Source organism: Callorhinchus milii, unplaced genomic scaffold (genome assembly GCF_018977255.1).
Source record: "Callorhinchus milii isolate IMCB2004 unplaced genomic scaffold, IMCB_Cmil_1.0 Scaffold31, whole genome shotgun sequence".
In the NCBI taxonomy this organism is placed as follows: Eukaryota; Metazoa; Chordata; class Chondrichthyes; order Chimaeriformes; family Callorhinchidae; genus Callorhinchus; species Callorhinchus milii.
This window is the reverse complement of record NW_024704772.1, coordinates 1,898,877-1,913,320: the sequence shown is the minus strand read 5'-3', so window position 1 is coordinate 1,913,320 and position 14,444 is coordinate 1,898,877. Positions and strand designations below refer to the sequence as shown.

Sequence of the window (14,444 nt, the reverse complement as noted above, 5' to 3'; positions counted from 1 at the left end):
ACCATGGTTGAACCCACAACCATCTGCCCCAGAGAAGGCAAGGGAGTGACATTAAGGGAAGTGGGATGATGGAACGGACTGACCTCATTGTCTACATACAATGATCCTTTGTTAAACCACTGTGACTCTTTTCCCCCCACACCACCATCCTCGAGCACTGCGGTGGAATGGTGCCCGTTCAGCATTTACACAAACGCACACAGACAGATCCACACCCACACACAGACACTATAATTAGCTTTAATGCTGTGTTCCACGCAGCAACACCGAAAAACAGCCACAATTGGAATTAAATTGCTAACCTCATCTGGGTTTGGGGGGGGGAAACCTCAAAATAGGACATGCGAGGAATGAAAGAGCGGAGTCTTGTGGTTCTGAGCTGCTCAACAATATTTACTTCACTTTCTAACCCAAGCTCCTCTGATCCTGGGTGTCTCCATTCAATAAATAATCCTTTGCATTTGATACAAACCCACCCGCTCCCTCCGCTCAGTGGGCTCCGGCCTCCTCCCCTTTCTCCCGCCCTGACAGCCCCACCATCGGCGGTCAGTCCTTTCTGACGAGAGAGGTGCCATTTATGTAAATTTGCATTTATATATAAAACATTTAAAGCGGCTTTCGATTTCCAGACAGAAAGGTATATAAGACGTCAGTATAGCTTGGGTTCGGAGGCTTAGCTACATCCTTTTTCAATCCACGACTGTTTGTGGGACATTGCTGTGCGCAATTGGCTGCCGCGTTCGCCCACAAATATACAGTCAATTCACTTTACAGTGTGTTCTGTGAAGCGCTTTGGGACGTCCTCCCGACGTGAAAAGCGCTATATCAAATGCGAGGATTATTATTATTATTATTATTAGCCTAGTTATACTGTGTGGGATGTGCCAGGAGATGGCAGTATTGCCCCTCACAGCCACAGGAACCGTATCGGGGCTCAAAGGTTTATTTTTTTATATAAGATCTTACATAACTGAGTTTCCACTAAAAATGATGCAAAAACATGTTGTTTTTTTTAATGACAGCCAAGTTTTTTTTTTGGCCAGCCAGGGGTCGGCCTGACACACGCGGGAACCCCGCGCTTTGCTTCCGCAGCTCCGAACACGGTAAGAGTTCTGTTCCCGCCCCGGAAACGAATACCGCAAAAAAAGAATGAGGCGCAGTTTGGCAAGAGCCGAGGCTTGGGGACCCCAGAGTGTGTGTGTGGGGGTAACTGCCGGAGTCACACCGGCTAAGACAACACAGCTGGGACCACCCTACCCGTTAGGACTTCGACTTGCAGGGTCAAGAAGAGCTGAGTGGGAAGAGATAGACGTACCACTGATAGACGTAACGAAACGCTTTCATTCCACAGAAAGCACAATGATTAACTCAGGCAAACACACACCGGTTGATCACTATTGCCGAAGCCTTTATAAAAACCATAGAGAGAATGACTACAGAGGTTTTAAAAGTTTATAGTTGTACAAAGAAAACAAAAACAGAATCAAAAATAGACTTTTTAAAACTTTACACATCGGTAACAGTTAAAATGTACATTTTTATACACATAGAAATCACAGGGCTTAAATTACACATCATGCGTCAAATCGAATTCCATCGCTAAAACCCAGATATGGGTTTATACAATAAAACTCCCCCAACCGCCCGCTCTCCCCGCCTGACAGCCCTAATCTCCAGTGCAGGAAGGGGAAACCAATCATTCTCATATCGCCCTCTCGACCAACCTTTTGGCTGCTGCGGACTGGCTGTCCTGTTTCAGGCCGCATCAGCAATATTTTTGTGTTTCCCCTTCCAGAAACGCACCATAACACCTACAGGTTGTGGAGGGAGCGGGTGGGCCAGATGCCAGATGCCCACCAGATAGGGAGGGAAAACCTCCACCCCTTGGACCACCCTGTTGTACACTGCTCAAACATCAGCTACTCGGAGTCTGACTTCAGCAAGGAAAGCTGATAAAGCTCCCCCCCCCCCCCACCCCCCGACCACCAAAAAATATTGCTGGTGTGCCATCTCCGCGGCAGCCTCAACGAGAAACTCATCTAAGAGCGAGTGGATAGGAGCTGTGGGCTGCCTTTTGTACTGGACCCTGAACTTCCGAGAATGACCGGCGTACAAAGCACGTTTTTTTCCCCCCCCGCCCCCCAAATAAAAAGACAATCCCCACGGTTTTAGCCTTGAATTTGGAAGTCGGATTTTCCGAGTTCTTAAGGAAAGCTTCCAAATTAAGACAGATTGATAAATGTTCCCAGTGACTGCATGACTTTTTTTTTTAAAAATCAATGTCGTGGCCAATACCACAATAGCCTTAGATATAACAAAGCGATGCATTACGTTTAAAATAGACCCTTTAAAGTTTCTCTTGTGACCCCCCCCCTACCTGCATTGGGTGATTACTGCTCTACAGGGCAAGTTTCTGGGAGTATATAAACTCTGTCCACCATTTTGCGGCACCTTGAAATATTAAGGACACGTACAACTTAATTCAGATCAACCCAATCTTAATAGAATTAAAATTTCAAGCATTTTATGCCTTTTGACGTTTAATAAACGCTGGAAGGGGCCTTTTTTTCTTACACACAACACCCCAAAACAAAAGGCAAGCTACTCAGGTTCCGCATTACTCGAAGATACTGAAACAAAATGTAGTTCTGTTCCGTTGCAGGTTTAAACGTCATTCCGTGTGAAATTCAGACACTAAACAACAACTACTTGCGTTTATATAGATAGCGCTCTTCAAGTGAGTAGAGCCACAACTACTGTGACACAGCGATATCTTTATATAGGTACAATCGATGTATATAGCTGTATATATTATATAAAGTCTATACGTGACAAGTTAACATGATGAAATAAACGGCAGTTAAATAAAACACTGGATCATCCTCGATTCAGAAAGGGCAATATATCACGTTGACCAGAAGTTAATAAAACTACCATTTTAAGCCATTTAAATGGTTAGTAACCCGGTATAAACAGTTACCATTAGCGACTAGTACTATACAGTTGCTTTGGAGAGAGGGGAAAGTCATCAGGGATAGTTTGACTCCCGAGTACCAGGTAGAACAAGGCTTAAAATGTGTACAAACACCACAGTGTTAATCAGTGATGGTTAAACACTCAGACCTATGTACAAATGCAGATAAACTGAACTCACTGCCAATCTGCATGAGCTAATGAAACAATCCGGAACTCCTGTTGTATTTGACCCATTTCGATCACTTTCTGTCAATCCTTCATCCTAGCAGAACATACCATTTCCAAATAACTGTCGGTAATATTACTGTAGAAGGTGTATTATTAATAAGCCGACCTGACCTCCAGTGAGCGGGAGCGGAGGCAATTCCTAACACTCCGTCACACATTGAACAAAACAGAACAATTCCGAGGGGGTTTAAAGAAAAAGTTTCTCTGTGATCTCTTACTTAATTGGGTCAAAACTTACGCCAAACAGAACTTAGAAACACAGAGGACAAATGCGTGTAAAAGGAACCCTTGCATTTGATAGAGTGCCTTATCACGTTGTTGAGAGCTTTCAAAGCGCTTCACAGGACACACTGTGGAGTGAAATGACTGTATACTTTGTCGGCGAAACGTATTATATTATCGTGTATGAATTTGGCACGGCCGGTCACCGCGAGTAAAGGTTCTGTGTAAGTGCAAGTCGCTGTTGAACAGACTTCTTGATGAGCCACTGTCCTTCACTAAAGGAGCTCCTGTCAATTTCTCCATCAAACGTGAGTCAAATAGAAAGTTCAGAAACTGCATTCAGAAATTACCAGGCGGTTAGAGACAAACAGACAGCACTTTTGGCTTCATGCGCAAAAAAAAAAAACTCGTCATCCGAGTTTTCTGTCTTCCACAACATCACAAATAACAACCCAACGCTTCCAATTGAAAAGCAAACTTAATCGGTGCACATTAAAAAAAATCTTTAAGAGCTTGTCCAAAGAAATTAATAATAATAACCCCTGCGTTTGATATAGTCCCTTATCACGTCGCTGAGACGTCTCAAAGCGCTTCATAGAATATATTGCAATGTGCAGTCACACGGCAGCCAATTGCGCACAGCAGTGTCCCACAAACCATCGTGGACTGAGGGAAAGCGATCTGCCAATCGACTTAACAACCGGGTTTCTACTCACTGCTAATTTACTAAGACAAATAGTATACGGACAAACCGGGACGAAAATAAAAATAGTGCCCTCGCACTATCACTATGAGCTGTGCTGGCAAGTGCTCGTGAAAGGAGATTATCGGCTGTGACTCATACTACCTTGCCCGCAGGAACCATCTAAGCTCAACTCGGGCAAAGCAGTAAACCTCTCTCAGCAGAAATCAAAGCATCAGGAGAAACGGGGGAGAAAACAAATGGGGGAGGATAGAAACACCCATAGAAACAATCGTGACATTACACTTAATAAACAACCTTGCACTTGGTATCACACGATATCACACCCGTAGGTGGAGCAAGTCTCAAATGCTCCATAGGGAATTTTGCTGCGACTATTTGTGGGCGAACGCGATAGCCAATTTGTGCACAACAACGATATAACGGCCTTTTATGTCAGGACGTTGTCTCAAAGTGCTTCACAGGGCCCACTGCAAAAGTGCAGTGAGTGTATTCTGTACAGCAATCTTCACTGTCAGCCGGGAAGTAATTACTTTAAACAGCCAACTCCTTTGGTTACTATTCACTCCATGTATTTGTTAAGAATATTTGTTTTATTTTTATATATATATTATATATATATATAAAAACACACACCAGGCTAAAAGGAATCATTAGAATGATTATAAATCCTTGCTCTCTCGGGTACAAATGATAAATATAAGACCAGTCGCAGTAGAGAGGACGACAATTATTTTCTCAACACCTACTCTCTCTTACAGGGCTCCGTGCTTGGCTTCATATTTGGAGATCACTGACTTGCAGCGACTGACGACCTTGCGAAGTTCGGCCACTTCCAGCCGCAACGCTGCGTTCTCCTTCTCCAGAAAGGCCGCCCGCACGGTGATCTGGTTCTCCTTCAGCCTCCGCGCATCGCGAGACCGCTTGGCTGCCACGTTGTTCTTCTTACGCCGTGTCCAATATTTTTCATCCTTTTTTTACACAGACACACACACATGAAAATACGTGCCTAATAATAATAACGATCCTTGCATTTCGTACAGCGCCTTAACACTCCTTCTGAGACGTCCCAAAGCGCTTCACAGAATATACTGTCAAGTGAATTGACTGTATATTTTGCGGGCGATTATCGGCAGCCAATTGCGCACAGACAGCGTCCCACAAACGGGAAGGAATTGAGTGACTAAATTTATTATTTTATTTTTTTTCGAAGGAGTTATTACTCCCGGAAAAGCGACCCGCCAATCGACAGACAACCGGGTTCCACTTGCGCGGTAAAACAGAGATGTGTGAAGTAAGGAAACTCGCCCAAAGCTTCACCCTGCCGGGAATCGAACCCAGGTCCTCTTGCTTTGCGAGGTGAGTGCTCTAACCACTACTCTGCAGGACTCCACTAGATGGGGGGGTGGAAACTGAGCAGAAAGGCAGAGAGCCTGATGTGAAAAAAAAAGAAATACCTTTAATTCATTCGGCACGTAGACCTTCTTTGCCTTTTTAATCATGGGCTGGGGTTTGAGTTCTTCTTCGGAGAACTTGTGCTTACGAGGGTTGAAGAGTTCTCCGCCTGGCACGCTGGACAGCACCAAGTCTGTCGGGTCAGGCTCGAAGTTCACCGGCACCTCAACCGCCTCTGTGCTCACGGGGTTCAGGTTGTCTTGCCCGCAGTCGCTGTCATCACTATCTGCCGAGTGGGACGGAAGATAATAATAATAATAATAATAATATTGGGGTAACTGCTGAAGTTTAATCGGGTAAAAGCGCGTGGCTTGCCTGGCTGGCTTTCCTATTGCTGGGACCCATCCATTCGGGCAAGGTTAACAGCAGAGCGGGAGTGGGAAGAGTCCCTGCTCCCAGAGGTTTCGGGCGCGCCCCCAGACTCACCTTCGTCATCCAGGACAGAGTACATCACGCCCGAGGGGGTGGGAGAGGGCGGGCAGGATTGAGACTCCTTCTCCTCCTCCAGCTCATCCACGGACATCAGCCCGTTCAGCTGGGTTGGGCTGGAGGGAATGCTGTTTTCCAGCAGGAATTCATCCAGATCCATGTACTCCAGGTGGAAGGTCTCGCCATCGTACGGAATGGTCTTGTCCCAGATGGTTGGCATGAGGGAGGCAGAGGCTGCTGTGTTGCTGCTGGCGGCCTCGTCGCCATCTAAGCTCTTGTCTTTGTCCTGGTCTTTTTCTGGCAAATTGGAATAAAAACAGCAGCAATAATAATCCGTCTCAAAGCGCTTCACAGGATGTACTGTGAAGTGGAGTGACTGTGTGGGCGTCCCCGCAAACAGTCGTGGATGTGAGTGACCAAATCATCCCTTATTTTATTTTTAAGGGCTTAAATTACCCCAAGAAAGCGATCCGCCCATCGACTAAACTTACAATGCACCTCGGGCGGAGGAGCATTATTAGAGGGTCCATTTGGTGGTGGTGGTGGGGGGAGGGGGTGGGGAGGGGGGGAAGGGGTGGGGGGCTGTGTGAGCGTTATACAGCGGTTCGTGTGTGCATGTGGGGGGGGGGGGGGGGGCTGCTTTATAAAGGGGTTCAGTGTGTGGAAGGGGCTATTCCACCCCATAGTCCCCTCGCCTCACCCCCCCACTCCCAAACCCCCCTCAAGACCCGACTCAAGACCCCGCTCTTCGACCAACAGGGCCTTCGGTCACCCTCCTGCCCCCCCCACCCCCACCCCACCCCCTGATCCCGACCCCCTCACCCCCTCCACCCACCGAATCCAAATCCCTGACTGAAAAGGCGCCCCTCCTCCCTCCCTCCCCCAGCCCCGCCCCCTCACCCCAGCCCCGCCCCCTCACCCCAGCCCCGCCCCCTCACCCCAGCCCCGCCCCCTCACCCCACCCCGCCCCTCTCTCCACCCCGCCCCCTCCCCCGCCCCGCCCCCTCACCCCAGCCCCGCCCCCTCACCCCGGCCCCGCCCCCTCTCTCCACCCCGCCCCCTCACCCCCCCCGCCCCCTCACCCCAGCCCCGCCCCCTCACCCCAGCCCCCCTCCTCACCCGCCCCCCTCTCTACCCCGCCCCTCTCTCCACCCGCCCCCTCTCCCCAGCCCCGCCCCTCTCCCAGCCCCGCCCCTCTCTCCCCTGCCCCTCCCCCCCCTCCCCCCCACTCCCCCCTCCCGTCTTCCCCCCACTCCCCTGTCCCCCACTCCCCCTGTCCCCCCCCCCACTGCCCTGCCCCAGGCCCCTCCCTCCCTCCCCTCACTCACCCTCGCTTTCCAGAAGCTTCTGCGGCGGCGGCGGAGGCGGCATCAGGCAGTGGAGCGCGGGCGGCGGCGGCGACATGTCGTTCGGTCGGTGTGTCGGTGTCAGTCAGTGTCAGTGTCCGGGCCGCGCCCCCCCCCTCTCCCCGCACATCACACGGGGGGGAAAAAAAAACACACGACTCGGGAAAAACGGGAGCCGCAGGGAACCGCGTCCGTCCGTCCGTCCTTCGCCGCTCCGCCGCTCCTCCTCCTCCGCCGCCGCCGCCGTCGCCTCATTAGCATAGCCCCGCCCGACGTCGTGACGTCCTGGGCTCATTATCATAATTAATGCAGGCGCCGTCGCCCGTCCCTCCCCTCCCCCCCCCCCCCGGCGTTCGGGCCGACGCTCTCACGTGCTTGCGACGTGCGCGGTGACGTTTACGTCGCATCAGCATGGCGCGTGACGCGCGGGTAAAAGGGGGGGGCGGCGGGGCGGGGGGGGAATCTGGCCCCGCCCCATTGGCCCTCTTAAAGCGATAATTCCCACTTAAAGCGATAAAACACTTTTTTTGGGGTGGGTGGGGTGGTGTGTGTGTGTGAAAAAATTTGGTCCCTATCCTCCTTTTATTATATTATTAATAATAGTAATAGTCCTTTCACGAGACGTCTCAAAGCGCTTCGCAGAATATACTGTAAATAGTAATAGTAATCATCATTCTTGCATTTAATACGGCGACTTATCGTCTCACGGGATATACTGCCAAGTGCAGTGACTGTGTTTTATGGGCGGAAAGGCCCCCAACCTAACATAACTGTCTTATCTGTTTCTCTAGATCTCTCTCTCTCTCTATCTATCCACCGCCGAAAAAAATAATAATTGGGTCACTCAAACCACGGTTGTTTGTGGGGGCGCTGCCGTGCGCAATTGGACTGCCGTTGTTTCACCCCCAAAACACACAGTCGCTCCCCTTTACGGCGTGTTCCTGTGCAGCGCTTTGAGACGCCTCGAAGCCCGGCATCAAATGCAAGGATTATTATGATTATTATTCCTGTTATAAAACCGACCTTAGACGGTGGCAAAACAAAGATAAGGGGAGGATTTCGGTCCCACGTTATGTAATATCTCACATCATGGGTAAACAGATGAGGGGTCACGTGGGGAGAGAGAGAGTCACATGATGTGTGGGGGGAGAGGCAGCTGGCTTCCGCATCACATGACCTCCCCCCCAGCTGTGACTGACAACAACAACAATCCACCCTCAAATCGGATATTATCCGATTAATAATAAAATAATAATAATAATCCTTGCGTTTGACGTCGCGCCTTGTCACGTCTCAAAGGGGCGTCTCAAAGCGCTTCACAGGATGCACTGTCACGTGTAGTGACTGTGTGTTTTGTGGGCAAAACGCGGCAGCTGATGCGCACAGCAGCGTCCAATACAAACAGTCGGGGATCGAGCGAGCAAATTATTATTATTATTATTTCATTTATTTATTTGAAGGGATTGTTTACCCCCGGAAAGTGATCCGTCAATTGAGAGTTTTTTCTCTTTCTCTCTCCCCCCTTCCTCCTTTGCCCCCACGGCCACGGGTGTCCTCCCCTGCTCAAACCGCACGTTAACCTCACCGCCCTGGCCGTGGGATCGGTTGCTGTGCGCAAATTGGCTGCCGACAACAGTCACTTTACAGAGACGTTTTGAAAACGAGGATCACTATTGTATTCTCAGGCGGCTGAACGGGTACAAAAAGCATTGCTCTGTGCATCCCACCTGCCAGATGTTCCTCTCTCTCTCTCTCTCTCTCTGTCTGTCTGTCTGTCTGTCTGTCTCAAGATAAAAAGGCGCTGTACAAAACATTGCTTACACCTGAGCTGTTTCACCTGTTAATCCCTCCCTCCCCTATTCACCTACTTGTTTTGCACGAAATATTACCCTCCGTAATGAATCGGAGGCAGAAGCCGGCTGGCTGTTTCAGCGAAAGCCACTGCATTGTACCTGCCCGTGACAATGATTGACGATAATTATTAATTAATAACAGTCCTTGCGTTCGGTATAGCCCCTTGTCGCGTCTTCGAGACGTCTCAAAGCGCTTCAAAGAATATGCTGCAAAGAGGGGGGATTGTACATCTTGTGGGGCGAATCGCGCACAGCGAAACAGTCGTGGATTGAGTCACCGCATTTTTCGGGGGAGGGATTATTACCACCCTGGTAAGTCGACAGAGGCGTTGTGGAGTAAGGAAACTTGCATAAGGTTTCGCCCCGGATTGGACGGAATCCAAAATTGTCGACAGGACGAATGGCGGACCCGACGCCTGTCATCACGATCCACCCGATCAAGTCAAGGGGGTGATCAGATCGCCTCTGAACCCAGTGGCCAACTGCTAAGTGAAGTGCGCTGTATACATTGTAGGTGGTCGTCGTCGAATCCATCATTGGCAATAGTCTGACCTGCGAGCAAGCAACTGCAATGCACACTTCCCCCATCCCCTCTCTCCCTCTCAGCAACAAACAGGTTGCCAGGCATTTAAATCTGTCTCATGCGCATGCAAACACACACACACACACCGCGCGCGCGCTCACACACACACACACAGAGACACACGCGCACACAGGCTCTGTCCCTGGATCCCTACCTCACGTGGCTCAAGCACATGCTCCACGTTTCTCAAACCAGAGATGCTTTTGAGTTGCAGCAAAAGCGACTGATTACATTTCAGCAGAAGCACATGATGGAACCCGGTCAAAGCGTTCAAAGGCAAACCTCAATCATCAAAGGAAGATCGCTGCCTGTGTAGCACTTCAACATATTTTATAAACAGATAACATTTGAGAGGGGGGTCGCCTCCGTCGCCAGTTAATAATAATGATGCTAATAACCCTTGCATTTGATGCAGCGCCTTATTGCGTCTTCAAGACGTCTCAAAGAGCTTCACAGATATTTTGTGGGTGAAACGTGGCACCCACAGTCGCGGATTGAATGACCAAAAATTACTATTACTAACAATGTTTTTTTTTTGAAGGGATTATCACCCCGGAAAGCGATTGGCAATCAGCTAACAGCCGGGTTCCGACTCACTGCTGAGGGAGTGAATCGAACTCGGGTCCTCTTCTGAGGCGAGTGCTCTTAACTAATTCCACATCAGGAGTCGACTGTATTTGATAGCCAACGATGAGTTAATGGATTCACTGGCAGTAATCGGGGCCGGACATGGACAGAGACAAAAGCAACTGACAGATGTTGCTGCTGTGCTCTCAAGGATAAAGTAAAACCTAACGCCCAAATCACTTTATCCTGTAATATAACCTGCTTCCATTTGTGTTTTGATCACACCCAAATCCCATCACAGTTCGCAAACTACCAGACCTTTCACAATGAAACTTTCTTTTTCACATATAAAACAGCCAGCAGTTTTCGGAGACACGATTCCTTTGAACTCGAACACATTCTTTTTTTAGGGTGGGGTGGGGTGGGGTGGGGTGGGAGAAATCGGTTCAGGACGAGAAAATACTTCGCGTGAGAGATGGGGGGCGGGGGGGGAGTTAAATCTAAGCCAAATAAATCCCCTACGCATCCGCACAAAATACACAGTCACTCCACTTCGCAGTATATCCTGTGAAGCGCTTTGGGATGTCTAAGGCGCTCTATCAAATGCAAGATTATGATTATTATTTCCACACACACACACACACACACACACAAAGAAAAAACACCGGCACAGCAGAGAAAAAGATAGCAAATTTTTCAATGCCAAAGTAGTACTGGAGAGAGTGAGATGCACAATTTTTTTAACGTGTGAGCTGTTTACTCACAGCGCTTTGGGACGTCCTATGGACATGAAAGGTACTATACAAATGCAATTTTGTTTGTTTGTTTGTTTGTTTGTTTGTTTGTTGATGCTGTAGTTACTGCCTCGCAGCAAGTAGGAACCCGGTTTGTCAGTCGATTGACGGGGGTAACTAATCCCTATTGTAGTAATTTGTTAACTCAATCCACGACTGCTGTTGTCCATCAAATGCAAGATTATATTATGATTATTATTATATCACAGGATATCTGGACCTGACCAAATGCCAGATCCTCACTCGACAGAGGCGTTGAGAGCTCAATAAGAAGTACGGGGCTGACTTAAAATCTAACCAGTCACTTACACCTATTAAATTAAATTCTAAGCAATCGCACACCCACTCCTGTTGAATTCAAGCCACATTTAAGAAAAAAAAGGTTTTACTGCGGTAGATTTAAGCACAGAGATCCGATCAAAACGCCAGCCAGGCAGCTAACTTGCTCTCTTACCTTCGTTCGAACCCACAAAAGGATTTTCCATTAAAGTCTTCAAGACCTCGGCGTAATTATCCAAAGCGACGCCAAGGCTTCCAAACTCAGAGGACATGATTCGGCTAAAGCGGTTGGAGACGTGGGTGAGTAGAAATAAGTTTCTTCTTTGTGTGCGCGTGTGTGTGCGTGTGTTTTTTTTGGGGGGGTGTGTGGGGGGGGAGAGAGAGGGAGGAGGAGAAAGAAAAGGCTTTGATCAGGAACCAGGGGTTAGACAAAGCACGTGAGCACTTCACTGAGCAGATAGATAGATAGATGGAGAGATCTATGGATAGATGGGGGCAATGCAAAATTAAATCACAGACACACACACACACACCAGAAGTCACAAGACAGAGGATGTATTTGACTTCAATGTCTGATACAACTGAGCAGCTAATGGTAATACAGTGAAATAGACTTAGAACCAATCAGCTGAGTGGTGGGTTAGGCAATATCCTTCAAACATGCAGACGTCAGTAGCGAGTCATCCCGCAACTAGGAAACACCCTCTCTCATGATTTAACACTTGTCGGGACAGAACACTTCTGTGATCAAAGGTGGTGGTGGTGGTGGGAGGAAACTGTTGGTGGAATAACAAATATTATTACTGATATCAACAACAACTTTCACTTACGCAGAGGAAATAGAAAGATCGGAGTAGGGGAACTGATAATAATAATCTTTATTTGATAGGGCGTCTTTATCACGTCTTCGAGACGTCTCAAAGTGCTTCGCAGAATGTGCTGTAAAGTGAATTGACTGTCTGTTTTGTGGGCGAATGCCACCAAGATATGCTGCAAAGTAAATTGACTGTATAAGCGCTCCGGGACGCTACATAAATTTAGATTGTTGTTGTGTGTGTGGTGGGCGAAACGCGGCAGCCGATTGCGCACAGCAGCGTCCCACAAACAGTGGCGGAGCGAGCGACCGAACTATGATTTGCTTCACGGCTGTTTGTGGGAGAGAACAATCAAGACATCGAAGCACAACGAACCGCAACGTGCTTGTGTTTGAAAGCGGCCTTGGAGTTGCTCCACAAAATGGTATCGGATTCCACACAGGGAAAAGAGAGATGGCCCGTGGTTACGAATGAAGCGACGGCTTTGCCCATTTCTCCGCCACTTGTGACCTATGCTGTTTCATTGTACACCTCATCTCACACCCGCCTGTTAAGCACTTTTCATAGCAGGATTCATTTCTAGCTGTCCAGCCCCTTCCTTCCTCCCTTCCTTCCTTCCTTCCTTCCACTCCCCCACCAAAAAAAATTAGGTCACCGTGTTCGCTCGCTCGCTCACTCGCTCACTCCCTCACTTGTTGTGACGTCTGGTACACGTGAAGGGTATAAATTGCTCAGGGATGGATTTATTGTCAAGAGCGCCATTCACTGTTTATAACAAAAAGAAAAAAAATCCTTGCCCTCCCTGTTCCACTTCGCGTCACCACGTCCCCGCGCAGCGAGACAACTGATGTTTCTTCCGCCAGTCAGCCTGGCTCAGTTGGCCTCATCAGATGGATGTGGGTTCGAGTCCCAAGATCCTTTCATTCGTTTTCAAATCCCCTCGTGCCCTCCCTTCTCCCTCCCTCTCCGAACTGCTTAGGCCCCACTCGCTGCCTCCGCTCGACTAGCTCCGGCCCCACGTCCCGCCATCGGTGGCCGTGCCTTCAACTCCGACACTCTGGAACTCTCCCCCTCAATCCCTCTGCCTCGCCCCCTCCATCCCTCCCTTCCCACCTTCAAATTCTGTCTAAAGACTTTCCTTTTGGATCGTGCTTAGGGTCACCTCCCCCTGCTCCCTCCCTCTCCCCCTGGCTCAGTGTCAGCTCCGCCACTGTCAAGCGGTACACTACCCTACTTGAAGGGCACTATAGCAAATGCAAGTTGTTGTTGAATAGACAGCGTTTCTCGAATGCACTGCAATGTCAGAAGAGCCGTCCTTCTGATGAGACGTGAGACATGGAGGTCCCCTCTGTGCCTGTCCAGGTGGCCGTTAAAGATCCCGAAGCGCTAACCGAAGAGGCGAGAGTTTGGCCCGGTGTCCTGCCCACAATCTTCTGCTCTGTGGCTGTCTGTGGGACGTTGCCACGCACAAATCGGCTGCCTCGTTCACCTCCAAAACACACGGTCCCAACACTTTATTTCAGTATATTTCTGTCAAGCACTTTTGGGATGTTCTGACGTGACAAGACACTACGTTACTTTGGTCAAGTGCTTTGAGACGTCTTGACGACGCGATGTAATCTGGGAGATTGTCGACCAGGACACACAGAGAGACTTTTTTCCCCAGAAGCGTTACGTGGGTTGGACGTCTGGAAGGTGTGCAGAGAGAGAGAGAGAGAGAGAGGCAATGTGAGTCTGTAATAAACTGATATAATCCTGGTAGTCATGGGTTTACAGCCCTCTCCTTTCTGGATTAGTCGCAGAGCTGAAGAGGTCATGCAAAGCTTGGTAACTTGAGCCCGGGCTGGCAAAGGGGAATCAACATGTCACGGTTGAAGCAACGAGCAGACACGAGACAAGAGCCGAATGGAGACACGAGGGTAAAAAGTCCCAGGCACAGTTTCATCCTCTCTGCTGTTTAAACCACACAGAGAGACACACAGCACAACCTCAACAAGAAGACGTCCCAAGGCGCTGACTCATCCTCGCTCCATCCGTTCAACTTGTTTGGCAGGAATACAATAAAAGGAATTACATTTGTATAGCGCCTTTCACGTCAAGGCAATGGACAGTCAGGGATTTGGACTCGAGCTGAGGGAAAGGGGTGAAGGAAAAGGGGTGAAGGGAGGGGGAAATAATCTTTACGCCCCCTGCA

At 49.0% G+C, this 14,444-nt stretch overlaps 1 protein-coding gene and 1 long non-coding RNA gene across 3 annotated transcripts; one reads left to right on the top strand and one right to left on the bottom strand.

Annotated features, from left to right (window-relative positions):
- Positions 1-4,575: 4,575 nt before the first annotated feature.
- Positions 4,576-11,769, bottom strand: LOC103189236 (TEF transcription factor, PAR bZIP family member). Of its 2 annotated transcripts, none has more exons than XM_042345106.1 (4): positions 11,611-11,769; positions 6,011-6,310; positions 5,587-5,810; positions 4,576-5,100 (listed from the first exon to the last, which is right to left on the bottom strand). In XM_042345106.1, exons 1-4 carry the CDS (start codon positions 11,705-11,707, stop codon positions 4,885-4,887), a joined length of 837 nt encoding a protein of 278 aa, XP_042201040.1. In that variant the 5' UTR covers positions 11,708-11,769; the 3' UTR covers positions 4,576-4,884. The 2 variants fall into 2 exon arrangements, with proteins under 2 accessions (XP_042201040.1, XP_042201041.1); XM_042345107.1 differs by lacking the exon at positions 11,611-11,769 and adding an exon at positions 7,342-7,619.
- Positions 11,683-14,331, top strand: LOC103189235. Its single transcript, XR_489049.1, has 2 exons — positions 11,683-11,735; positions 14,047-14,331. It is a non-coding gene; the product is annotated as an uncharacterized LOC103189235 (long non-coding RNA).
- Positions 14,332-14,444: the final 113 nt, after the last annotated feature.